This window comes from Protopterus annectens, chromosome 6.part1 (genome assembly GCF_019279795.1).
Source record: "Protopterus annectens isolate FY-2018-M chromosome 6.part1, PAN1.0, whole genome shotgun sequence".
Taxonomy (NCBI): domain Eukaryota; kingdom Metazoa; phylum Chordata; order Ceratodontiformes; family Protopteridae; genus Protopterus; species Protopterus annectens.
Window position 1 is genome coordinate 352,506,194 of NC_056738.1, and position 25,654 is coordinate 352,531,847.

The following is a 25,654-nucleotide window of genomic DNA, read 5'->3' on the forward strand; positions in this document are numbered from 1 at the left end:
ATTCTTGAGAGGAGCTAAAAATTTGCGGCCTCCCAGGACCCCTCCTGTCCCTGCCTGGGATATTAATTATGTTTTAGAAAAACTTACTTTGCCTCCTTTTGAGCCTGCTGCAACTTCAGATATTAAGTTTTTATCTTGGAAGACTGTCCTTTTACTAGCATTGACCTCTGCCAGAAGGGTCTCAGAGTTGCAAGCTCTCATGGCTGTGGAACCATACCTTATTTTCCATCAGGACAGAGTATCCTTGAGGACCAATCCTACTTTCATGCCTAAGGTGATTTCGAAAGTGGCTTTAAATCAGACAATTCACCTTCCTACTTTCTTTCCAAATCCTCAAAATAAAGGGGAAAGGATTTTGCATTCATTAGATGTGCACAGACAATTACGATTTTACCTGGACAAGACTAAAGAATTCAGACAGTCTAATCAATTGTTTGTTTCTTTTGCCTCCAGTTCTCTTGGAAAGCCTATTTCTAAACAAACTATTTCCAAATGGATTGCTTATGGAATCAGATTTTGTTACACTCATCATGGGAAACAGTTTCCAGGTACCATTAGAAGTCATTCTACTAGAGCAGCTGCCACTTCTACAGCTTTCCTCAGAGGAGTCCCTACCAAGGATATCTTGAAGCTGCCACTTGGAGTTCTGTGCATACTTTTTCCAAGCACTACAATCTCCCTCTGTTTTCTAAGACCAGGGCAGGCTTTGCCTCTGCTGTTTTGCAGGGTATTCTTGCCTCCCTTCTTCTATCTAAAGCCTCCTCCCCTTTTACACTGCTTTGGGATTCCACCCTACAGTTATGACTGCAACAGTGAAACACGAAGAACATAGTACAGTTGTGTACACCTACCATAAATGTAGATGTTCGAGTGTCTTCACTGTTTCAGTCGGGGTTTCCTCCCTCCTATCCCTCTTTTTTCTACCTTTTCCTTTTTTGTGGTGTATTTGTGTTTCCTTGTTGGATTCATTTTTGTTTTATTGGGGACTTCTGACATCTAGGGCAAGAAAGGCTGGAGAAGATGGCGTCGGCTGAGGGCTATGTACCAAAGCGTACTGACGTCAGGGTACTAGCTTGTACAGCCGACGCTGGACCCAGACTTTGGGATTCTGGCCGACCTCAGGCTGCCTGCCGGCAGGAGCACCCTACAGTTATGACTGCAACAGTGAAGACACTCGAACATCTACATTTATGGTAGGTGTACACAACTGTACTTTCTACCTTTTACTTTTAAGTATGGCTGAGGCCCCAAAAGCCATTTTCTCGAAATGTACCGAGTGTGGCCATAAGCTCTCCCCGGCTGATGGCCACACTCGGTGCGTTCGGTGCCTTGGGGTTGAATACCTCTCCTCAGGCTGTACCATTTGTGCAGCGTTCAACCCCAGGGCACTGAAAGAGCGGAGGTCGAAGCTGGTCTTGGCGGGACTTTTACTCCCGGACTCAGATCCGGCCTCCGCTGCTCCCGTGGCTCCACCACAGCCTGTGGTTGCTGCCATTCCTGCCCCCCTTCCTCCGTCCGGGACTCAAACTCCCGCTAAAGCGTCGGAGGACAGGGAGGCCAGGAGGGAGAAACGGAGGGAGAAGCACCACAAGCGGCGGGCCGAGACCTCCATTTCGGCCCCGCCAGCTAAGCGGGCTTCTCCCTCCACTGCTAGGTCTCCTCCTCCTCGGCTCCGATCTCCTTGTTTCTCCCCGGGGCCCGAGGAGGAGGAGGCCCCGATCTCCAGCGAGGTGGCATTCCAGGCCTGCCTCGGTGACCTCTTCGAGATCTACCTTTAGTTTATCCGATGCAGACTTGGACCGGATGATGCGAAGGTTCATCCAGGCCCAGCTGCAGATGGGAGTGCTCTTGCCTCCCCCCCTTCGGGGGGGAGCTCGACACCTTTTTTCCACCCTATTGCTCCTTCTCCGACCCGCTATCCGGGTTCGGAGCGTTCAGAGCCGAGCAGCGTTGGAGCCGGGGGTGGGTCGGCGCCGACAGTACTCGGTACTTCAGATCCGACCCTGCCCTCGAGCCTGTTGGATCCGACCTCTCAGAGCCGTGGCCTGAGCTTCGGATCCGAGGGATTCAGTGTGCCTTTGGCTCCGTCCAGGTCGGAGCGCACTGGTCCTTCGGATCCGATGGTCTCGGCGCCGGTTCTGATCCCTTCATCGGATCAGAGTGGGAGGCAACTTTCGGATCCAAGAGAGAGTGGTTCTCCCTTGGCCTTCGATGTTTTGGAGAGGGCTCTGTTGAGAGCATCCGGACCCCCGGTCCTTGTTTCGGCTCCTCCCTGCACTCCCTCTCTGCTGGGCCAGGCTTCCATCACCCGGCCAAAGGGACAGCCTGCTTCAATGTCACAGATGGTTCCATTGGAACAAGATGTTGCTGGCGAGGCCTCCTCGGACAGCCCCCCCGAGGAAGTGCCCCACAAGCATAAGTGCAAGAGGAGGCACGTGGACTCCCCTGAGTCCTTAACCGAGGACACGGACTTGAAGAAGGGAAGGCTCCCCAAGATCGCTTCTGAGGATGTCTCCTTTGGAGACATCATGGAGATGCTGAGGATCAGAGGTGGGTGGTCTGCCCCCAAGTCTTCCTCCGATGAGTCCGTGTTTCTGGAGGCATTCGAAGCAGGCCCGTCTACCTCTTGGGTGTCCCCTTCGGCCGACCCCCTGGTGGATCTCATCACCACCAGGGATTGGAAGGATCCGGGCACCGTGGAGCCAATACCAAAACGCCCGGACAAAATACTTGGCCCCCCCTCAGACCGATCACACTGGAGTAAGGGCCCCCCCGTAGATGCCATGTTGACGGCGGCAGCCACGAAGAGGGAATTGGCTCAGGAGAGCCCATCAGTCCATCCAACGAGCAAGGAGTCCCGCTCGATGGACCGCTTAGGGAAGCGAGTTTTTAGTTCAGCAACCTTCTCGGTAAGGTCTCTGAACTATATGGCGCATGTCATCAGGATGCAGCGGGATCTTATCAAAGAATACGCTGCCTTCCCCCCTGAGTCCATGTCAGCGGATGACAAGCAATTGTACTCAACCCGAATGGCCACTCCGATCAATTTCTAATACCTCTATGCGGCTATTGTCCCACGCCACAGAGGGAGCCGCTAGGGCTAGCGGAGCAGGCCTAGTCATGAGACGTCAGGCCTGGCTCCGTCATTGTGACTTTGCGGAGCCTTTTAAAGCGTCCTTTGCGGACTCCCCCTTTGATGGTTCTGCCCTGTTTGGCAAAACGGTTCGCGAGATGCTTGTCCAGAGCGAAAAGGACGGGAAGACGTTGTCTGCCGTCGGAGTCCGCTTCTCTGCTCCCCAGCGGTCCTTCTCGAAGAACCAAAAGGGTCAGAAGAAGATGTGGTTCCGGAAATCGCAACATTCCCAACCCGCTCCGGGCAACCAGTCCTACCGTGGCAGAGGAGGACAGGGAGGACGCCGCCCCAGGGGCAGAGGGGCTCCGAGAAACTTTGGGTCCAGAGAACCTTTCTCTGAGCGACGCGCGCAGCAGCCCTGAAGGGTTGCCCGGCTGCTCCACTCTGGAGGCAGTCGGGGGGGCACTTCTCAGAGCACCTAGCGGCATGGGAGTCCATCACTACAGACCGCTGGGTGCTTCGCATTATATCCAGAGGGTACAAAATACCATTACTCCATGTCCCCAAACTCAAAAACCTCCCCGATGTACCACCCGATCAGAGGGAGGCCGCAGCTGCAGAAATTCAGCAGCTGCTAAGAAAAAGAGCCATCCAGCCCGTCCCCCAAGACCAGCTCGGATTAGGGTTCTACTCCAGGTTCTTTTTGGTGCCAAAAAAGACGGGGGACTTGAGACCGATTCTAGACCTTTCCCGCTTGAACCTGTCAGTAACCAAGGAAAAATTCCGAATGGTCACTCTTCAATCTATTCTTCCCCTTTTAAGGGAAAACCATTGGATGTGCTCTATAGACCTCAAGGATGCGTACTACCACATTCTAATGGACAGACGATCCAGGAGGTTCCTCCGCTTCCGGCTGGGAGCCAGTCACTATCAGTTCAGGGTCCTTCCCTTTGGCCTCACCACAGCTCCCAGGGTGTTCACCAAGGTATTAGCAGTGATTACGGCCCAGCTGAGACTCCAGGGAATACAGGTCTTTCCGTACCTGGACGACTGGCTCCTGACCGCCTCAACAAGGCATCTACTTTGCTCAGCCAGAGACTTCTTTCTCCGCCTAGCTCCACAATTAGGCATTACCATCAATGTCGACAAATCTCTTCTGGCCCCAACACAAGTCATAGAATTCATAGGTGCCAGAATAAACACCAGAGAGCTACGTGCCTTCCTAACCTCCGAGAGATTCCGGAATTTGCAACTCCATGTGCAGGCCATCCTCCAATCAGAGACTTCTCCAGCGGAATTGGTCTTGAGGGCACTAGGCTCCATGGCGGCAGCGATTACGCTTCTTCCAGCACCCGAACATGCGGGTACTGCAATGGACACTTCTTGTGCAATGGTCCTTTCTATCCCTTCCTCTTCACCACCCAATTGCTATCAGAAAGGTTTGCAGGAGGGCTCTATTATGGTGGCTCCAAGCCTCGGACCTCCATACGGGCCGTCCCTTCTGCACCTCTCCCCCTCTCGCCACGGTGACCACGGACGCCTCCCGCCTCGGGTGGGTGGGGGGGCATTATTCAGGCAGGACAGTCCAAGGCACGTGGAACAACACAGAGACCTCCTTGCATATCAACGTTCTGGAGATGAGAACGGTGCTGTTCGCGTTGCAAGCACTTCAGGATCTCCTCCCCACAGGAATGATTGCGATTCAGTCGGACAACATGTCGGTTGTCTGGTACATCAACAAACAGGGGGGAACCAGATCTTACCCCCTATGCCGCGAAGCCATGAGAGTATGGGAATGGGCGATCTCCACCAACCGCTTTCTCATTGCAACGCACATTCCGGGACGGACCAACATCCTAGCGGACAAGCTCAGTCGCACCCTTCTTACCCCGTACGAGTGGTCTCTCAATCCACTAGTAGCGAAGCAGATATTCACAAAATGGGGGCAACCCTGCTGCGATCTTTTTGCGTCTCCATCAAACACCAAATGCGACAATTTCTTCGCTCTAATCCCCCCTCCAGGGGAAACTCCAAGAGACGCTCTGGTGCATGCTTGGCCACCCGGTCTACTTTATGCCTATCCTCCGCTACCCCTGATGCTGCAACTCCTACAGAAAGCCTCACGGTTGGGGAGCAGGATGATCCTCATTGCCCCATTCTGGCCTCGGCAAATTTGGTTCCCTTACCTGTGGTCTCACCTTGTGAATCCTCCTTGGATTCTAGATCCCACTCCGGATCTCATCTCCCATCCGTCGAACTTACTGACCCCAAACCTGGGCAATCTCTAACAGCTTGGTTGCTCCAGTTCCACTCCTAGTTAGGACTCCCGGTATCTCTTCACCAGTCAAAGCCATCCTTGTGGCAGCGCATAAGCCTTCCACCAGGAAAGTGTACCGCAGTAAATGGAAACGTTTTTCCATCTGGGCGGAGCATCATGACCTAGATCCCTTTACGGCTCCTCTTCCATCTATATTAGACTTCCTAACCGAACTCTTTCAGGAAGGTGCTAGTTGTTCAACTGTCAAAGTGCAATTGGCAGCCATATCACATTACCATGTGGGACATGATACATGGCCCCTATAAAGGAAGCCGTGCCACCATGGGATCTTGCATTAGTTCTTCAAGCCCTGACTGCTCCACCTTTTGAACCCGCTGCTTCATTAGATCTCAAATTCCTGTCTTGGAAAACAGCATTCCTTCTAGCCATCAGTTCAGCAAAGAGTGTTTCGGAGCTTCAAGCTCTCTGTGTGAAGCCTCCTTATTTGATCTTTCACCCAGACAGAGTGTACCTCAAGATCAAGCCCTTTTTTCTCCCCAAGATAGCATCAGAAACCAACATAAATCAATCCATAAATTTACCGGTTTTCTTCCCTAAATATCAGAATAAGGGAGAGTACAAGCTGCATTCATTAGATGTTCATAGGCAGCTTCGTTTTTATACTCATAGAACAGCTGGCCATAGGCAATCCGACCAGCTGTTCGTTTCCTTTGCCAAATTTAATTTGGGGAAAGCAATTTCAAAAGTATCTTTATCACGCTGGATTTCTCAATGTATCCTATTGGCGTATCAAGTCTCTGGGAGGAGTTCGTGCTCATTCCACCCGCTCCATTTCTACTTCTGTGGCCTTCAAGTCTAGAGTCCCATTGGATGATATTTGTTCAGCAGCCACTTGGGCTTCATCTCATACCTTTATTAACCACTACAAACTGGACGTGATTTCTAGAGGGAGAGCATCCTTTGGCTCTGCGGTGCTTCGCAATATCCTTCCATGATGGCCACCCAAGGTGCAGGTAGCTGGGGACTCTGTCCCACAGGTTGCTGACAAATGAACTCCCTACTTCAGATTTAGAAGTTATGTACTCACCATAACGTTCCATCTGAGTAGGTAGCTTCATTTGTCTGCAACCATCCCCCCCTCCTTCCCCCTGGCCTTCTTCGGATCTATTGGTAGTTGGATACCCATTTTTTTGGGTAAATATTGAGGGGCAAACTCGATCTGAGGTCATGGAGGGTTAGCAGGGCATTATGGATGAAGGGAGGAGCTAGGAGCTTGGATCCATTAGCTTGAAACAAGTTGCCGGCTCGGATCCGATATCGGATCCAAGACCCACAGGTTGCAGACAAATGAAGCTACCTACTCAGGTGGAACGTTATGGTGAGTACATAACTTCTAATTTTCTTTATATAGCACATATGCATATATTGCTGTTAATCTGTACACTTTCCCTTCCCATCTAAAGTCCACTACCATCAATCTTCCTAATATAATTAAAGTATAATCTAGATTGTTTATTTCTTTTCTGTATAGTATAGCAATCCCTGAGCAATTTTCATAACCCAGATTCCATATTATACCACCTAGCCGTAATGCCTCTGTATCTTCTAACACTGTCAAAGCTACATCACACTTATTACACCATCTGTTACTCCAGTTTTCCTAACTATATTCTTTATACTGTTCATAATCGATACAGTTCTAAGATTATTAGCTGTCCTCCTGTTTAATCTGCAAAAGATTAATTATTCATTTCCTTTCTTTTTAGCTTTTGCTACTAAATCCGGAAATGTTATTTTCCTATCTCTAACCTTTGTCCCAATTGAACTTTTCTTTTTACCTATTTTCCAATTTGTATCCACTTCTTCACTAACTTTGTTCCAGTTTCCCTCTCCCCTTCCCCTTTATATACATTATCCATAGTCTCTTCTGGGTTTATATTGTTACTTTTGCTCTTATATTTTGTTGTGCTTCCTGTTGCAGTGTTTCTTTTTCGTTTACATTTTGTTTTTTAATATCACACTCCTATCTCCTTTCCTTCTTGCAATCCATCCGTACATGTTCTGTTTACTTACATTTATAACATGTTTTCACAATTTTTAGCATCATGACCAATTTCTCAACATAAACAACATCTTTTTTTATCACAATTATTTATAAAACGTCCCTCTTTCCCACAGGAGAAAAAAAAAAAACATGTTTTCAGTTAGCCCCAGTACTTAACAATAGCTCTATGGCCATCAACATTAATCATCCTTGGAATATGTACAGTTTTACCATTTTCCATTTTCAAAATCACATTATTGTCCCAAGTCCCTGTCTAAAGTTCCATATTATCAGTAACTTTTGAAATGTCCATTACTTCATTACAAAAGTTGGTACTTGCATATTATTGCAACCAGATTTTTGAGATAACGGTTGTTGGCCAGTGCGGAAATGTAACCGTTCATGGTGTGACAGTGTTAGACAATGGGTTTTCTTTCACACTAATGGTTGTTTTAGGCAGGGTTGTCATTAAAAAAAAAAGAGTAAGTTAATGTTGCTGTTTAGGTATGCACTTTACCGCCAGCATGTCATGTAGCTCGCAGTAAAGTGCATACACGCTTCAGCTGTCAGGGCTGCTGTCTTGCTTACTGCAGTTGCTCACCAGTTTCCCCCCACATAAAAAGGCACAGACACAGGAGTTATGTTTCTGCTTAACTTTTTGTATTTTTAACAATTTTTAAACATAGACTCTAGTCCAAACATGACAGTAATGACAAGAAGGGCATCATCAGCCAGTAACATGTTTCCGTACTGTTAGTATAGTTTAGTCAGGAACCCGTAATCCGCTATCAACATCATCCACCTTGACATTTTACCAGCATTAGTGTTCCTCAACTTTCGCATTGCAATGGTAGTTTTCCATTCTGTTTACACATTTTTAACAAAGTATTACTTTACTGAAAACATTGTTCCTGTGTCTGTTTTCCTTCTGTGAGGGCTTCATTCCTCACAGTTCAAATATTCCATTCATCAGTTAAGACACCATCCCTGACAATTCAGGCGTGTGCCTGTAATGCACGCAAAACAGGAAGAAGATTGTTTCATCTTTTTCTGTGCCTGAAAATAGTCCAGAGGTTTTTTTGCCAGCAATAATGAGTTTGCACAACACTTTGCAGTGTTTCATGCGGTCATCTGCATTCAACGAAGCAAAATTCGCAACTGCAAAAATCTGGTTGCAATAATACACAAGTACCCAAAAGTTCCTTAATATTTTTTACAGTCTCTCTTTCAGTTTCCGCTCAAAATTGTATATTGACTTTTTTTCTGCGTTTCTCGAAAAAAGTCTTTATAATATATTTATTCCATGGATGTGTCTTTTTTTCTCTCCATACAAGTTTCTGAAGTTTTAGCAGTCTGAAACAAATTTCACAATAAGTCTTTTTTTTAATTAAAATAAAAGCTCTTACCTCCTGTGCCTTCATGCCTAAAGGCACAACTGCCTTGTCCCAAATTTCATACCTGTGCATTTCTACTTCTTTCTTACTCTGAATTCGCAGTGCGTGTTTCTTCTTTTCTGACTCTTCCGTCTTCTTTCTCTCCCTTCCAGTTTCATTTTGTATTCCAGCTGCCTCCACAAACTATTTATTTTGCTGTTCTTCTGCTTTATTTAATTTTTCCATAATCCCCCCATACTTCTTTTCCCATCTCCGGTTCACTGTGCTGTATTAAGTTTTCCAATATATCATTCCGCAACCCTCCCTACTTTTTTTTTCATCTCCAAGGAAATGTTATCTTTCTCAAGAGACGGATGTACATTGCATGTGATTGACTGCAGAAGTAGACCCTAAACTGTCTAGTCTGCCCTTTAAGTACATTTAACATTCTAACGCCTTTACTTTTATACCTTTCTTCTATAATTTCTTCTTCACCTTTCGACCCTTTGAAAAGCTCTTGCTGGAAATCTCTTCTGTTTCCTTGATCCGATCTTCTTTTTCTTCCTCTCAAACAGCTCTCTCCTCTTCAATAACTGTAAACATCTCTACGGAGACAGCATTCACCTCAACTGTGTTCTCTTTGGAAGCCATGTTTTGCGTGCCGTTCTCCCAGTTGTCACAGTGCTAGGAATGGAACAGATGATTCACACTCTGTGGCCACATGCACCTTGAGTGCCATAGCGAGTAGGGGAAATTCCCCAGTGGCCTTGCTAAGTCTCCTCAATTCGGTACGAGTATCACCTTGGGTGTCCTTGAAAGGAAACTACTGGCTTCATGGGATTAACCTGGTCAAGAACAGATAAATAATTTAAATAAACAGAAGGAGCACCACAGGAGTGTGGTCTCTCTTGCTTTATCTTGAGCATAATGATAGGTGTTGCAGAGCTTCATCCTAGCACATGTAAGTGTTAATAAGAAAGGTTTGAGGTTCACCTTGCATTAACAAGCTGGAGGTGAAGAAGAATGCCCAGCATATGGTGTGAATGGAGAGTCATTCTCACAAGGGTAGGCATTAAGCAGAAAGGTGAAAGAGCTGATTGAGACCAACACCTGTATTGTCAGCAAAGCCTGCCTTGGCTGAGGTAGACGTCATACCCTCTCTTCTTGAGGGTTGAGCAGTATCTTATGTCATATTCATATGAATGCCTGTTTACATACTTAGAGAGTCGCCTTCCATCATCTGCTTTTAAGAACAAGGCCTGGACCTGGGGAGCACCAGGCATCTGCAATTCTTCCAAGCTAGAGCATATAATCACTTTTCAGCCAAACAGAATAGACTTTTATTCCCTTGAACATGACTCAAAGGTTTTAACTCAGCCGTGTGGAGCTACCTTGCTTTACCATTACCAAGCTGAAGTTTGCTGGCAGAGGTTTATCTTGAACCTGCTGAGACTTCAGCTGTTTCCTCTTTAGCACTGTACCTTTGTAGTTTTTTCAGCTGCTGATGGGAAATTGCAAAACCATTGTGAGACAGTACCATTCATTAGTACAAGTTTAGGCAAGCAGTAGGCCCTTCTCCGATTTTCTCCATGCTAGGATCATACCGTCACCACCTACCCAGTGGTGTATAAACAGTACTCCCTTGCCCTCCAAATGATTGAACAGATCAGTCACTTAACTATCTAGTCATTGAATTCCTCCCCTCCTTCTCTACCAGTTTGCCTTTTATCCCTTTACTATCCTATCTCATTTTTCAAGTTTTTCCTGACTGCCCAGGCTTTGGCTGGGCTCTGTGAGCTTTCAGATTCTGAGCTTAGCGAGTTGTTAAAGGTTCACTGTATGGCCTCTACACTGATATCAGTAACACTGTGGCAAGAACAGTAGCTGCAGGCAGTTGCCTGCTTAAGATTGCCTGGTTATTGTCCTTTCATAATGGGCTCCAGAGCAGTCTCAACATTCTTAATGCTTCTTTCAGGTTGGGGGGGGGGGGGTTTCCATTGAGTCTGTTTAGCTTATTATTGAGGATCTGCAGAAAAAAACATAAGGCTCTGTCCACACAGGAGGGCATGCACATACCTACCTTACTCATTCTCTTTCCATTATACATGTCTGGGAGCCTAAGAAGAGAATGTCTGTCTCTGCAGAGGTGTCGATCTCACTGACTCCTTGCTGGGTCTGCCTGCAAGGAACTCTTTATTTAGAATACATGGATTTTGAAATAAAATTGTTACACCTTGGAGTAGCAGTAGCTAATTTTGTCATCTTCATGTGAACAAGGCACTGTTAGAGAAGATGGCTCGGTTGCAGTCCCTTTGACAAAAAGTGAATGTGGTTTTATGCCGACAGCAGGGCAGGAATAAGAGTTCATCTGTCTTATTCTGTGCGTTCCTTATTTGAAAAAAGGTGGGAGTGTAGAGTCTTGTCCCATCCAGGACCTCATTACATTCAGTAGGCATATCAGTGCATGGTGTTTTGCACATCCGCCCACAAGACCTTGCTGCCATTGCTAATGTAGGTCAGCTGGATGATGTCTGTGTATGATGGAGGATGTCTGATGGCACACTAAATTTTGGGAATCCAGATTAAGATTCTTTGTGTTTTGTTGGAGATAGTACTTTGTCTGTATAAGGTGCTTTATATTTGCATTGTCTGTATAAACTGCTTTGTAGTTGCAGTTCTTGTTCCCCTGGTTTTCATTCAAATGGTGATCATAATATCAGGAATGTTGTAACTAAATTGTTTCTTGATTTTCAAGCATCTGTACAACATTTTGCTGGTGGCGTCTTCTTGGACTGTTTGGGCAGCCCTGATGTGGCCATTGCCGTGTGTACAGTATGTTTGTGTTGACTGTCAAATGGAAGAAGTCCTCTTTTACCTCATTTACATAGGAGCAACCCTGAATGTGGTACAGGGCCACTTACTCCTTTCCCTGGAGATGGTCTAAGAGGTCAGAGATGTTTGCTGTGTAGGGGCAGCACCTTCTGTAGTCTGGTGTGTTATCACTTCTTGACTGGATGGACTTAATGCACTGGACTGGCGGAGGGATCTCTCTGTTGTGTCATTGCTGACATGAGTTATTGATAGTGAAGGCATCAGTGACAGGATGGGGAGGCTGCCCCTGAGAGGCTATGGTCCAGATGTATGTGGAGTGGCTTCATCGAGAAGGTAATTGGTTGACATCTTAAGCTGTAGCAGAAATCAGCACAAGTGGGGTAGTGCTTGGATAATCTTCCAAGACTGGGACGCCCCATGTATCAGTTTGTTCATATGCAAGGAATTGTCATCTTTCCCGAGAGAGGGAAGCACATTGCATGCGATTAACTGCAGAAGGAGACATTAAGGTCGTTTAGTCTGCCCTTTAAGTACATTTAACATTATATCTCCTTTTCTTTTACACTTTTACCCTTTCCTTTTTACTTTTTAGTGCCCTTTTGAATGACTTTGTGTATTTTCTCTGCATAATCAACCCACTTTGGTACAGTATCCCCTGGGTCCACTGTCCTTTCTGTGCAGAAGTACCTTTGTAGATCCAGGTACTGGTTTGTCATTGCAATCTACTGTCTGTGCCTCTGCATCTTCTTCCCCTCTTTGTTTGGCTGTTCACAATGACCCCTACAAATTTCCCTGACACATATTTAGTCTTCACAAATGACCTCCATACCTCCACACAGCATGCATCTATAATTCAGTATGCAGATGACACTACCTTAATCTGTGCTGCACAAAACATTCCCACCCTCCTCCAAACAACTCAACTAGCATTCTCTGACGTTGAAAACTACCTTACCAAAGCCCAACTTATCCTCAATCCAACAAAAACTCAGCTTATGATTATAACCAGTTCTAACAAAAACACTAACAGTCAATTCACTATCTACTCCACAAATGCTACTCCAATTGCTCCAGTGGCACAGGCTAAGCTATTGGGAATAACCATAGACTCCCACCTAAAATTTGATAGTCATCTCAACTTGACTATTAAAAAAGTACATGCCAAACTGGGGTCACTCTACCGTATCAAACCATTTCTTACCAACAACACAAGATCAGCCATTGCTCGCTCCCAGTTTCTATCCACCCTACTCTATGCATCTCCCATTCTTACTAATCTCAGCAAAACTGAACTAAGCAAAATGGAAGCCTGCTATAACAGAATTGCCCGCTTTGCTGCAAATTGCTCATATAGAACTCATCACTGTACTCCTTTGAGACAGCTCTACTGGCTTGAACTGCCCAACCTCCTAACCTACAATCAGCTCTGCCTCTGTCATTCTATCTATTACCTCCCCAATAAGTGTCCTGCCCTCAAAAACCTAGTACGTCATCACTCAGCCAGAAGGCCTCTTAGATCATCAAGCAAACTACTACTAGAAGTCACCAACAGCTACAATAGCTTTGGAGATGCACTATATAGTAGTTCAGTGGCTAAAAAATGGAACTCTGTCTCTACTAGCATTCAAAACACATCAGCCAAAGCCTCCTTTAAAGACCTCATCAGGCAACATCTCAAGCAAAGTTGGCAGTGCCATGATTGCTCCCCATGCTAGTGAAAGCATATATATATATATATATATACTAAATCTAGAGCTTGATAGTAGAATCTACAATGTATGTACTGTACCTGTGTACTATGTATGTATTCTACCTATGTTCCAAATTTCAGCTGTACACCACAAATCTATTAATCACCTTTATTTTTAAAATTAATATTTTTTTGTTTGTTCTCTCCACTGTAACTGTTTATGTGCCGCATACCACTGTAAAAACATGTGTCTTGTAATTGGTGTGTATACTGACCATGTCTAAATAACTAAATGTGTTTGTACTTTTTCTTTGTGGAGCTTTTCCTCACCGGGCCTCTGCTGAAAAAGGGCCTTTTCAGCTCAGTCAGATACCCCCAGTTAACAAATGTAAAATAAATAAATATCTCCATCTGTTCTGATGTGTAGTGAGAAGAGGTCCATGCCATCTGTTCTATGGCCATATCCTTTTCCTTCCATCCCATGCTCCATTCTGGTGGCTTTCCACTGGACTTAATCCAGTAGCTGATATGCCACCCCTTTTCAGACCGGCGCACAGTAATTAGTGTGTCTTGAGCAGGGACTTGTAGAACTGTGAACATTACCTTTGTTTCAGGAGTTTTTCCCACCTGAGAATATCCCACTTGCTGTTGCAATTCCATTTTTAGTCAATAACCATTTGAAATGTCAGGACACACTAGAGCAAGTCCTGAAATATGGAGATTGAATTGCTGAAAGAACAGACTTGCATATACCAAGTTAGAGATGCCATTTCTCAGAATATTACCTTTTTGCTCCACGGTATGGTGGTCTTGAAGTTGCCATGTACAAGTAAAGGGTCTTACCCTGCTCCCCACATGGGGGTGCAGGGGGCATGCCCCCCTAAAAGAAGTTTTAAGGAGAAGAGTAATTTTTGAGATTCGCTGTTCTATAGATTTCCATTTCGTTTTTTTTTCTCTGATTTTTGGCGTTCAGTATTTAGAGTGCCGACATTTCAGTAGGGAGCCTTTTCACTCTGCTTCTGTTGGTTTAGTGCAGGTATAATCAGCATACCCATCCACAGATCCTTTTCCTGCATTTTTGGCATCAGTTTCTCTCTCTCCTGGCTGACACTTTGACTGCCTTGGTGGTATGATCCCTGTCTCACAGGTCTGTGGTCTGAAGTTTGTCCCTGCACTGTGGCTAGTCTGCGTGAAGTTTGAATATCGGCCTTGTCTTTTTTTTTTTTTAGGTAGTATTTACCCTTGCTGTTGTAGCCTAGGCCGTGGATAAAAAGGGTCCACAGACCATCTCAATTAACTGCATAATAAATAATACTTCACACTTTGATTTTTGTGGTCCATGTGCATTACCTTTGCACTTGTATGCAGTGAGCTTGAACTGCCATGTTTCTATCCAGTTGGTCACCCTTTTCAGATCCTTCTCTAGATTCTTCCCGTATTCACCAGTGCTTCACCTGTCTGTGTACCATCAGCAAAAAAGTTGCTCCTTTTCCCTTGTCCCTTAGTCACGTCAGAAACACACTGAAGAGTTTGGAACTCCCCATTAAGCTCTGCTAATCACTTAACTTATTCCTGACTTTGTCCCCCTCCCCACAGTTTTTTCTATCCTACCCTTCAGCAATCTAGCAGTCCATGTTCTTTAGTCTTCATTGTGCCCCCAGCATCTGCAGTTTCCTCGTAACCTCCTGATGAGGATCAAGTTAAAAGCTTTAGTACACAGACTGATTTACTAAAATAAAAAAAACTTCTGCAATAAAAGTTAACAGCAAAACATCAAACTCTTATACCATTAAGGGCAAGTAACACTTCTCTGGTGCCTTGGCTGTCAGAAAAGCCTTTTTCAGAGTACATCTTTTTGCTGGTAAGCATACACTTAAATACGTGCATTGATTAATTAAATAATCATCCAATTAAGAATTCACTAAAAAAAGCCAACTAAAAAGGTTAACTTTTAATATGTTTTTAACCTTATTAAATGCTTCCAAGAGAATTCCCTATTCAAACTTCTTGGAAATATTGTATCATATTTTAAAATAAATGTTCCTTCCTTCTTATTAAATTTTCCTTAAATTTTTTATCAGTACTAAACCTAGTATTTACTTGTTCCAAAACAGTTGCCTGTAACCCCTGTGGGTCTCCATTATGGTGTTCCTTAAAGTGCATAGCTACAGACGTCCATGAACATGAAATGCAGCAGCTACTTTGCCCTGATCCACTCTCTGGGGAACCCCCAAGAGATGCACTTGTGCAGGATTGGCCCCCGGGTCTTTTCTATGCCTTCCCTCCTTTTCCATTCATTCCCAAAGTTCTTCAGAAAGCCAGTGCATTGGGAAAGACCTTAATATTTGTAGCCCCGTACTGGCCTCCTGAAATTTGGTTCCCCTTCTTGTGGCCTCATCTTCAGGAGGACCCTTGAATTCTGGAACTGGTGCCGGATCTTCTGACCCATCCGTCGGGAGCACTCCATCAATCTCTTCAGACCCTCAAGTTGACAGCTTGGCTGCTCCCAATTCCAAACATAGCCAGGCTACATAACCTTTCACCTGCAGTGCAACATATCTTGATTTCTTCTCACAAGACGTCTGAGAAGATTATATCTCAGCAAATGGAAAAGATTTTCCTTCTGGGCCTTAGAGAATCATATTGACTCTTTTGGCACCTACATCTTCCATTCTGGAATTCTTAACAAAGCTTTTTAATGATGAAGCAGCTGCAGCTACTGTTCGAATAGAATTAGCAGCAATCTCAAATTTTCATTTTGGAGATGAAAGACAAAATATCATGTCCCACAGACTTTCTAAAGCTTTCTTGAGAGGCACTAACCTGTTGAACTACCCATTAAACCATCATTACCACCATGGAACCTAAATTTTGTATTATCCCATATAATTCTTCCCCCCTTTGAACCTGCATAATCCTGTGACTTACAGTTCTTAACCTGGAAGACTCTTTTCCTAGTGGTTATCACATCAGCTAGGAGGGTTTCAGTGTTAACGGGTGTTACCTATCAAAAACCCACTTATATGCTGTTCCACAGTGACAGAGTCTCACTGTGTACAAACTCATCTTTTTTACCAAAAGTATGTTCAGAATCCAACTTAAATCAGTCCATAGACTTACCATTTTTTTTTACTTGCATATGGCAGTAAGGCAGAGTATATGTTACACCAAATTGATGTGCATAGACAATTACATTCAGTTTACACAGAACAAAAGACCTTAGAAAGACTGACCAGTTGTTTGTATCCTTTTCAGACTGCAAAAAATACTAATCTATCCAGATGGTTGTCATACTGCATTTCATTCACTTATCAGTCAGTAAACAAACAACTGCCAGACAAAATAAGAGTTCATTCTACTAGGGCTATTTTGACCTCTTCTGCATTTCGTGCAAAATTCCCAATTGATACCATTTGTGCAGCAGCAACGTGGGCAAGGCCTTATACCTTTATCGCTCATTACAAAGTGGATTTGGCCTCCAGGGACAGGCCTTCTTTTGAGTCCAGTGTTCTGAAGAATGTTTTCTCGTGAGCCACCCAAGAAAAATGTTGCTAGGGACGCTGTCCTACAAGTACAGAATGAAGGCGAGATAGGACAACTTCACATAAAGAAGTTATGTGCTCATCATAACATTCCATCTGAGGTGTCCATCTCGCCTTCATTCTTGCGTTCCCCCCTCCTATACCCCCAGACTTTGGCTCTTGGACGACCAAGAGGTTACTATTTGGCATCTGATGTTCTCTGACCCTCTTCTTGGCTGATAAATAATAGGGAAGTCTCATACTTATATTAATATACCAGCTAACAAGATCTGGGGAATGCACTAGAGCATCATGGGATAGGGAGTAAGCCATGAGCTAGTTGGAGACCTCGAGCTTTTATAAATGGCCGAGTCAGAACCAAGTATCGGTTCCTAAACCACAAGTACTAGAATGAAGGTGAGATGGACAACTCACATGGAACGTTATGGTGAGTACATAACTTTTTTTTTTTTTTTTGATATTGGATATTTGCTCTTTATAATTTAGTGCTTTGATTGGCTGCCTTCTATTATGTTGCAAAAGGAAGGTAAGCCTTTGGGTTTTAAAAAAATGTGAGAAATGCAGCAAGAAGATGCCCCTCAGTGATTCGCACACTTTGTGCGTTTACTGTTTGGGGCTGCTTCATTTACAAGAGTCATGTGCTGTTTGTCATGCCTTTAATTCAAGGGCATTGTTGGAACATAAAAATAAGTTGATACTGAAGGGCTTGATTAAAACGCCCTTCACTGAGGCTATCACTTCTGATCCCTCCACTCCTAAATTGGAGAGCTCAGGGAAATGGTCATCTGCTCTGAAAACCTCAATGGAGCCGAGAGCTAAACGACCAAAGTTGTCTGCACAGACAGTTACTATGGAGCAGACAACCACTACAGACCCAAGGACCTCCTTGGATCGCTTCAAACCTTTGGATCCAAAGTCCACCAAAGAGTCTGCTTTGAAGTCTCCAGTGGCTTCTGAGTTTTGTTATCGGAGCTGATCTCTACCGTTGGAGCTAATTTCAACTCTGCTTCCATCGTCCTTTCTTGCTAGGTCCAGATCCCCAACACTGTCCACAAGATCTACCAGGAGCCTCACGGATGAAGATGTGGATAGAGTGGTGCAGAGGCTTCTCAAGACACTTGCCTTGGCCAAAATTCTTTTGGATCTGAACCCAAAGGAGTCTGATCAGACTCGTATTACCCCAGTGGCACCTACTCTTCCTCTGAGCCATCCCTCAGCCTCGGTTTTGGAAGACTCTGATATTCGGTTAGTATCTGTATTGGATCCGAGCCCACCTATTTGTTCTACGGACCCTATGTCCACCCCGAATGTTTCTGCCTAGTTGGAGCAGGAAACCTTTGAGAGCCAACGTTCACTGTATGGGTCCGCAGAGCTGATTCCGGCCACTTCAGATCAGACCCAGTCTCTTAGGGCCTCAGTTCAGGTGAGCTCAGCTCCTACCTCTTCCTCGGTGCTTCTGTCGCTGGCTCTGAGACCTCTCTCAGGTCTGACATCTTTGTAGTCTGGTCCGGGGAGTTCCTCGGAACAGGGGCGGTCTGCTTTTGAGGTTATGAAGAGGGTAATGACTGACTCTCAATCTCAGACGCAGTTTCCATCGGAGCTGCCTCCCTGGTCAGCCCAGGTGTCTTTTCCTCCTCACCCTCGTCCACAGGACCGCAGGGATACAAGGCCTCAGGATGTTCCCCAGGGCCCCCCCTTCCAAACCTTCTCCAGAATACCCCACTGAAGGAGTTCCTCAGAAGAGGACATGCAAGAAGAAGCATCTGGACTCGCCACAGGATTCGGTCACTTTGGATACTGACCTCGTTGAAGCAGAAGGGTCCCCATGATCGCCTCCTGAAGATGTCTTCTTTGGAGGCATTCTAGAAATCCTGAAACAGAGAGGCGATTGGCAGTCCTTTTCCCCTTCTACTGAGGAGTCTGTATACCTGAAGGCCTTTGGATCCCACCCTTCAACGTCCTGGGTGATTCCGCCATTCAATGAGCTTGTACAATTAATATCTCAAAATGCTTGGGAGACCCCAGACTCCATAGAGCCCACTGCTAGGAGGCCAAATAAGTACATCACAGCCCTCAAGGATCAGGCTTTCTTCACAAAAGGTGTAGCAGTGGATGCCATGGTCATGGTGGCAGCCACGACGAAGGAACTTTCCGAAACTAGTTCCGCTATCCATCCTCCTAATAAGGATTCTAGGAGTATGGATAGATATGGGAAGCTATTCTTTTTTTTAGCAGCTTTCACATTGAGATTGCTGAATTATCTTGCACACTTCACCAGATTACAGAGAGACCTGTTGAAAGAGTTTTCAGACTCTCTCCAAGCAGCTGTAGCTGATGCGGTGGCGGATAAGATCTATGCACAGCTGGCTACACTCAGTTCAGTTGTTAACTTGTCCATGAAATTTCTTGTGCAGCAGATGGAGCGAGTAGGGCAGCAGGATCAGGCATCTGTATAAGAAGGCAGACTTGGATGCGCCTTTACAATTTCACAGGGCCCTTTAAGTTTTCTTTTGTTAATCCTCCCTTTGATGGCTCATCTCTTTTTGGGCCAAAAGTTAAAGAAACGCTAAGTCGGCATGAGCAAGAGGGTAAGACCCTATGTGCCATTGGAGTATGTTTTTCTACATCCACTAGACTATATCCAAAGGGTGAGAGAGGTAGTGGGAAAATGTGGTTCCGGAAATCTCATGGGTCTTACCAGGACACACAGGGTGGTAGAGTTCCCCCAGAGGCAGAGGGGGGAACAATAATGGAAGACAGCATCCTTGCGGCAGAGGGGCCTGCAGAATCAGGGCTCTAGGGAATCTTTCTCTAGTAGACCCTTTCAGTGCTCCTGAAGGAGTGCCTGACTGTTTACCTCTGGAGGCAGTTGTGGGTCAGTTGTCTTTACACCTTGAAACCTGGCGGATCATCACCGACAACAGATGGGTGCAAGACATGATATCCAGGGGTTATAGACTTCCCTTTTCCTGCCTTGCTCCCGCAAACAAGTCAATTTCAGATGTACCCCCCAGTCAACAGGAGCAAGCAACATTAGCAGTTAAAAAGTTGCTAAAGAAAAGTCAATCCGAGAAGCCCACGCAGACCAGAGAGGATCCAGAACTTACTCAAGATTCTTTTTAGTTCCAAAGAAAACGGGACTGGAGACCAATATTGGATCTCAGGGGACTGAACAAATCGGTGAAGAAAACCAAGTTCTGGATGATAACACTGTAGTCGATAATTCCATTCCTGGGAAGAGACAACTGGATGTGCTGTATAGACCTTCAGGATGCATACTACCGTATCAAGACGGAAAGACTATCCATATGGTACCTGCACGTTCGGCTGGGAGTCATTCATTTCCAGTTTTGAGCTCTGCCCTTGGGTCTCACTACAGCCCCCAGAGTGTTTACCAAATGCATGGCAGTAGTGGTGGTGCACAGCAGATGCCAGGGAATCCAGGTGTTCCCATATTTGGATGACTGGCTCATAACTGCCCCGACCAGGCTTCTGCTGCTACAAGCCAGGGATTATGTACTTCAGCGTTGCTCCAAACTAGGAATTACCATAAATTACTACAAATCCTCCTTAGAGCCATCTCAAAATGTAACCTTTACAGGTGCAGAAATAAATACAGTCAACCTTGTACTGAGACTTCCACTAGACAAAGTACTCGACATTCGCCTACATGTCAGGCTATTTATCAGAAAAAGCGATCCATGGCAAAGCAAATATTACAGACTTTGGGAAAGATGGTGCTATCTATTGTACTCATCCCTGTAGCACGCCTACACATGAGGATTCTGCAGTGGTTGCTTTCCACACAATGGTCTATTCTAGACCTTCCAGTGTCTCACAAAATTCTTATAACCAGGTCTTGCAAGAAGGATCTCGAGTGGTGGGTTCACTCTCCATCAGTGTCTCAGGGCCATCCCTTTACTTTCCCTCAACCCCAAGCCACGATGACCATGGATGTTTCCCAGATAGGGTGGGGTGGGGGGGCATTATCTGGGAAAGACTGTCCAAGGAACCTGTCAAGAACACGAGGCTCGCTTGCATATAAACATCTTGGAGATGAGAGCAGTGCTGTTAGCGATGCAGGCAATATGTCGGTGGTTTGGTCCAGATCTTATCCCTTTTGTCGAGAGGCTCGAAGGGTTTGGCATTGGGCAACATTCTCCAGTCGCTTTCTAATTGCAACCCATATCCGAGGGAGATCCAAAGTGATTGCGGACAAGCTGAGCAGGGCCATATTATGGCCACACAAGTAGTCCCCTCAGTCAAGTAGTAGTGGAAGAAATTTTCTGGACATGGGGCCAGCCTTGCTGTGACCTTTTTGCACTATTCACCAAAGCCAAATGCAAAAACTACTTTGCCCTAATCCCTCCAGAGGGGGAGTCACCGTGGGATGCACTTGTTCATGATTGGCCTCCAGGTCTTCTATATGCTTTCCCTCCAGTTCCCAAACTACTGCAGAAAGCAAGTCTGTTGGAAACCACGATAATCCTCATTGCACCCTATTGGCCTCGTCAAATCTTTTTTCCCTATCTACAGCCTCATCTCTGGGTCAAACCATGGATTCTGGACCCAGTTCCAGATTTACTGACGCATCCATCAGGAATGGCACATCACAGCTTTCACAGCCTCAAGTTGACAGCTTGACTGCTCCAGTTCCATTGATGGCCAGGTTTCCCCGTCTGTCATCTCCAGTAAAGCATATCCTTCTGTCTTCTCATAAAACTTCCACACCTAAGACATACAAGAGTAAATGGAATCGATTTGTTATCTGGGTAACTGATAACCAGGTAGATCCCTTTTCTGCGCCAGTTCATTCTGTATTAGACTTCCTAGCAAAACTATTTCATGAAGGTGCGGCTGCATCTACTGTTAAATTCCAGTTAGTTGCAATTTCAAATTACCATGTAGGGAAAAATGGTTCTCTTATGTCACACAGACTTTGCAGAGCTTTTTTAAAGGGAACAGCAATGATCAGACCTCCAAATAAGAACCCAACTCTACCCTGGGATTTTAACTTCATTTTAACAAATGTCATTTGCTCTCCATTTGAACCTTCAGCGACATGCGATTTAAAATTCTTATCTTGGAAAACACTTTTCTAGGTAGCTATCACCCCAGCTAGAAGACTCAGAACTACAGGCTCTTTCATCCAAACACCCATATTTAATTTTTCATAAGGATGGAGTGTCATTACATACCAATCCTGCCTTTCTCTCCGGTGTGTCGGAAAGCAATCTAAACTAAACTATTGAGTTACCTGTTTTCTTTTGTAATTACCAAAAGAAAGGCGAGTACTCTCTTCATCTTTTGGATCTTCATAGATAATTGTGTTTCTACTTGCACAGGACTTCACAATTTAGGAAATTGGATCAACTTTTTGTATCTTACTCTGAGTCCAGAAAAGGGTTACCAGTCTCAAAAGTTGCATTGTCTAGATGGCTCGCCCTTTGTATATTTTACATCTACTCCTCAAAAAGCAAACGTCTTCCCTTTCCTGTCAAAGCACACTCCACTAAGATCAGCTGCGACTTCAGCAGCCTTACACGCAAGACTTTCATGGGGCAGTATCTATGCTGTAGCAACATGGGCCAAGTCACATACCTTTATTACTCATTACAAAGTGGATTTGGCCACCAGGAGTAAAGCTTCCTTTGGTTCTATGGTTCTGAGCAATATTCTTCTATGAGCCACCCAGGAATTGCATTGCTTGGGATGCGGTCCCTTCAGTGAGAATAAAGGCAAGATTGACAACACACAAAAAAGTTATGTTCTTACCATAACATTCCATGTGTGTTGTCCATCTTTGACCTTTATTCTCACAACCCAACCCTCCAAACATTGGATTTCTGGGATCTCCATATCTTATAGTCTCAGAGATACTGACAATGTCCAGGAAATAGACTGTAGTTGGGGTATACATTATTTTACATTCTGGGTGGGTGGAGAAGATCTGAGGTAGTTAGGGAACTGCATTATGGGTAGGGAATGAGGTCCACGAGCTTTGCTGAAGCTATTGGGAAGGCCAAGACCGATCAAACATGTCAGATCCGACCCGTCAGTGAGAATAAAGGTCGAGATGGACAACACAGATGGAATGTTATGGTAAGGACATAACTTTGTTTTTTCTCTTACCAGACCATTTCTCTTCCCCTTTAACTCCTGACTCATTCTTCTGTCCCTCCTGTCTGCATCCTGTGTCCTCCTCAGTCTGTGTGCTAATTGCTTCCCACAGTGTGTTGCACTTGACCCATTTCTTATTCCTCCCATTCTCTTCTGCAAGTCCTATTTATTATTGATTTTTCACCTGCATCACTGTTCTAGTCAGATTCATGATATATGGGAATTTGATACAGGCATCTGTTCTGCTATTGCCAACCATATTCTTAGACTTATTCAGATATTCTGAGGTGAGTTTGCTCCTCCCCAATGTAGGGACAGATGCCTGCACTGCAGAGACTTGTGGCCCAATACCATCTCCATTTCTCTTTTTACCACAGGAGTAAGCTGCATTTTGGCAAGGAAGCTCATATTATTTTTATCTGGTAGTCTTAGACCTGTTCATACTTTTCTGCAGAAATGTTTATTCCATGTACCCTGTTGGAGAATTGTTTCCATTTTTTGCTGGTGCAGTGATTCCTTTGGGAAGCCCTTTTTGCATTTTTTCCTGGAGTGAGCCCCTTGCAGATCAGAAAAACATTTGCAACTGCAAGAATCAGATCCCATGTCAGTATTTGCATTTTAAGAAGGCTTTTTGTATAGGAGAGTCCCACCCTATAGTACACTGCCACGTTTGTTTGGGTTTCTTCTGAAAAATACAGAGGCATTTTTGCTGCCTTTGGAATCAGAATAGCCGTATACAATCATGGGAAAGTCATTGTTTCCCAAGGAAATTCGTAGGAAGGAACATCACCTCAAAGAATTCAAGGGCAAGAGGACCCTAAAGAGAGACATTTTTAGTAGAAGGTCTCTCACCTGTTGTCTAATGTGCTTGTGGATGTTGCAACTGATGAAATAATTTCCTAGTCCATAGGCTTAGTATCTGTTTTACCTACTAATCGTAGCCTAACCCCTTTGGAGGTGGCAGCAGTTTACTGTATATCTTTCCAGACCACATTACCACATTGTCATTGTAGGTGTACCACACAAGAAAACTCTTTCCAGACCACATTACCACATTGTCATTGTAGGTGTACCACACAAGAAAGCTGAGTTTATCAAGGAAACTAATTCTGATGTCCCTCCAACTAATAAAAAGGAAGTGGCTGTTGCACTGTTAAAGTGCACTGTACACCTTCCATGTATAGAGATCACAGCCATTCTGCCAAGAATGCCCACCCAGGGAAATTGGCAGGTTCATAGTTCATTTCTCTGGAAACTGGAACATGCAAACAGTATGCACCTACTAAGTCATATGGCTTGAGTCCTAATGCCTATAACCACCCTTTCTCAACTGGGCCTCGCTATGTGAGAATTTTAGGTAGCTAACTGACCAGCTTTTTAGTGTGTCACAGCTCGTAACAGACATCCACTTCTGGAATTGGACCTATAAAAAGAGAGAGGGGAGACTCCCCACTTAGAGGATAGTCCCCCCCCCCCACTTTTAATGTCACGAAGGAATCGTTCAGATGAATTTCTAAGGAGATGTCCAAGTCAAAGAAGTGGTAACTGTGACTGATAATCTTGCATGGACATAAACCCACTGTTACACCCTGAGTGTTTGATTCCTTCAAAGATCCCTTTATGTTGACATTTTTGTCTTGAATATTTTGAGCCAACAAGCTGCTTCTTTGCTCAAATACATCTCCTAGAAGACTACCGTCCTTGTTGCTGCTACCGCATCTAGGAGGATTTCAGAACTGCACACACTTGTAAAGAGCTTTTCACAGTATTTGCAGAGATATAGAGTAAACCTGAATCCTAACATCTCATTTGTAGTTAAGGCAGTTTCAGATAGTTCCCTTACATATGCAAATCAACTACTGGGCTTCCTCCCCAAGATAGAAACTAAATAAGATGATTTTACACATCTTTGATATCCACAGGCAACTCTGGAATTACCTAACAGAATTAGGGGCTTTAGATGAGCTGAGCAGTCCATTCTCAAATCAGCACATTCTGAGCTGAGCAGTCCAGTTTCAAATCAACACATTTCCAAATAGCTGAGTGCATTTTCACTTCCTTCATAAAAGACATGGGAAAACTCGGGAGGGACGTGTTAAAGCTCATTCTTGTATAGCTGTAGCCACTTCTGCAGTTTGATATCCCGTCCAAGAGCGGCGCAGGATTTGGCATAGCCATCCTGCCAGGCCTTCTCTGAGAACTCTGTCTTTAGATATGGGAGGTTGGTAAAAGAAGCTGATGCCTTTAGCACTGGCTTACAATTCCTGGTACAGACACTGCTTTAACAATCTTTCCATCCATCATTAATATAGTTACAGTTATGGTCCATATGAAGAACATAATACAGTAGTGAGTCCACTTACTGTAACAGTAGATAAGGGAGATCAGTAATGTAGTATTAACCCCTATCCACCTTCACTATTACGGCTTTTTTTGCATTTTAGGGCATACGAGTAACTGAAACAGTAGCTGAAGGGAGCATTATCACCCACAGTCTGAACTTTGCAGGGAATGAAGTGATGACTCTCACTGCTAGAAGTTATAGCCACTGTGTTCTTTTTTGCTTTACATAGTATGCTGAAACACTCACCAGCAAAAAAAAAAAAAAACACCTCAGGATATGTATTATTATTATTAAATCTGGGGCACAACAGTGCACCCCTTTCCATGGAGGATCCCAGCTCTACCAGGATACCCATAGA

General features: G+C 44.8%; 1 protein-coding gene across 1 annotated transcript in view; it reads left to right on the forward strand.

Moving 5' to 3' along the window:
• Window positions 1-25,654, forward strand: part of LOC122805293 (atypical kinase COQ8A, mitochondrial-like) — a 740,997-nt gene that overhangs the window by 360,497 nt on the left and 354,846 nt on the right. The window contains exon 7 of the mRNA XM_044075380.1: window positions 16,653-16,678. Coding sequence (XP_043931315.1) covers window positions 16,653-16,678 — 26 coding nt within the window. The remainder of the gene's footprint in view (window positions 1-16,652; window positions 16,679-25,654) is intronic.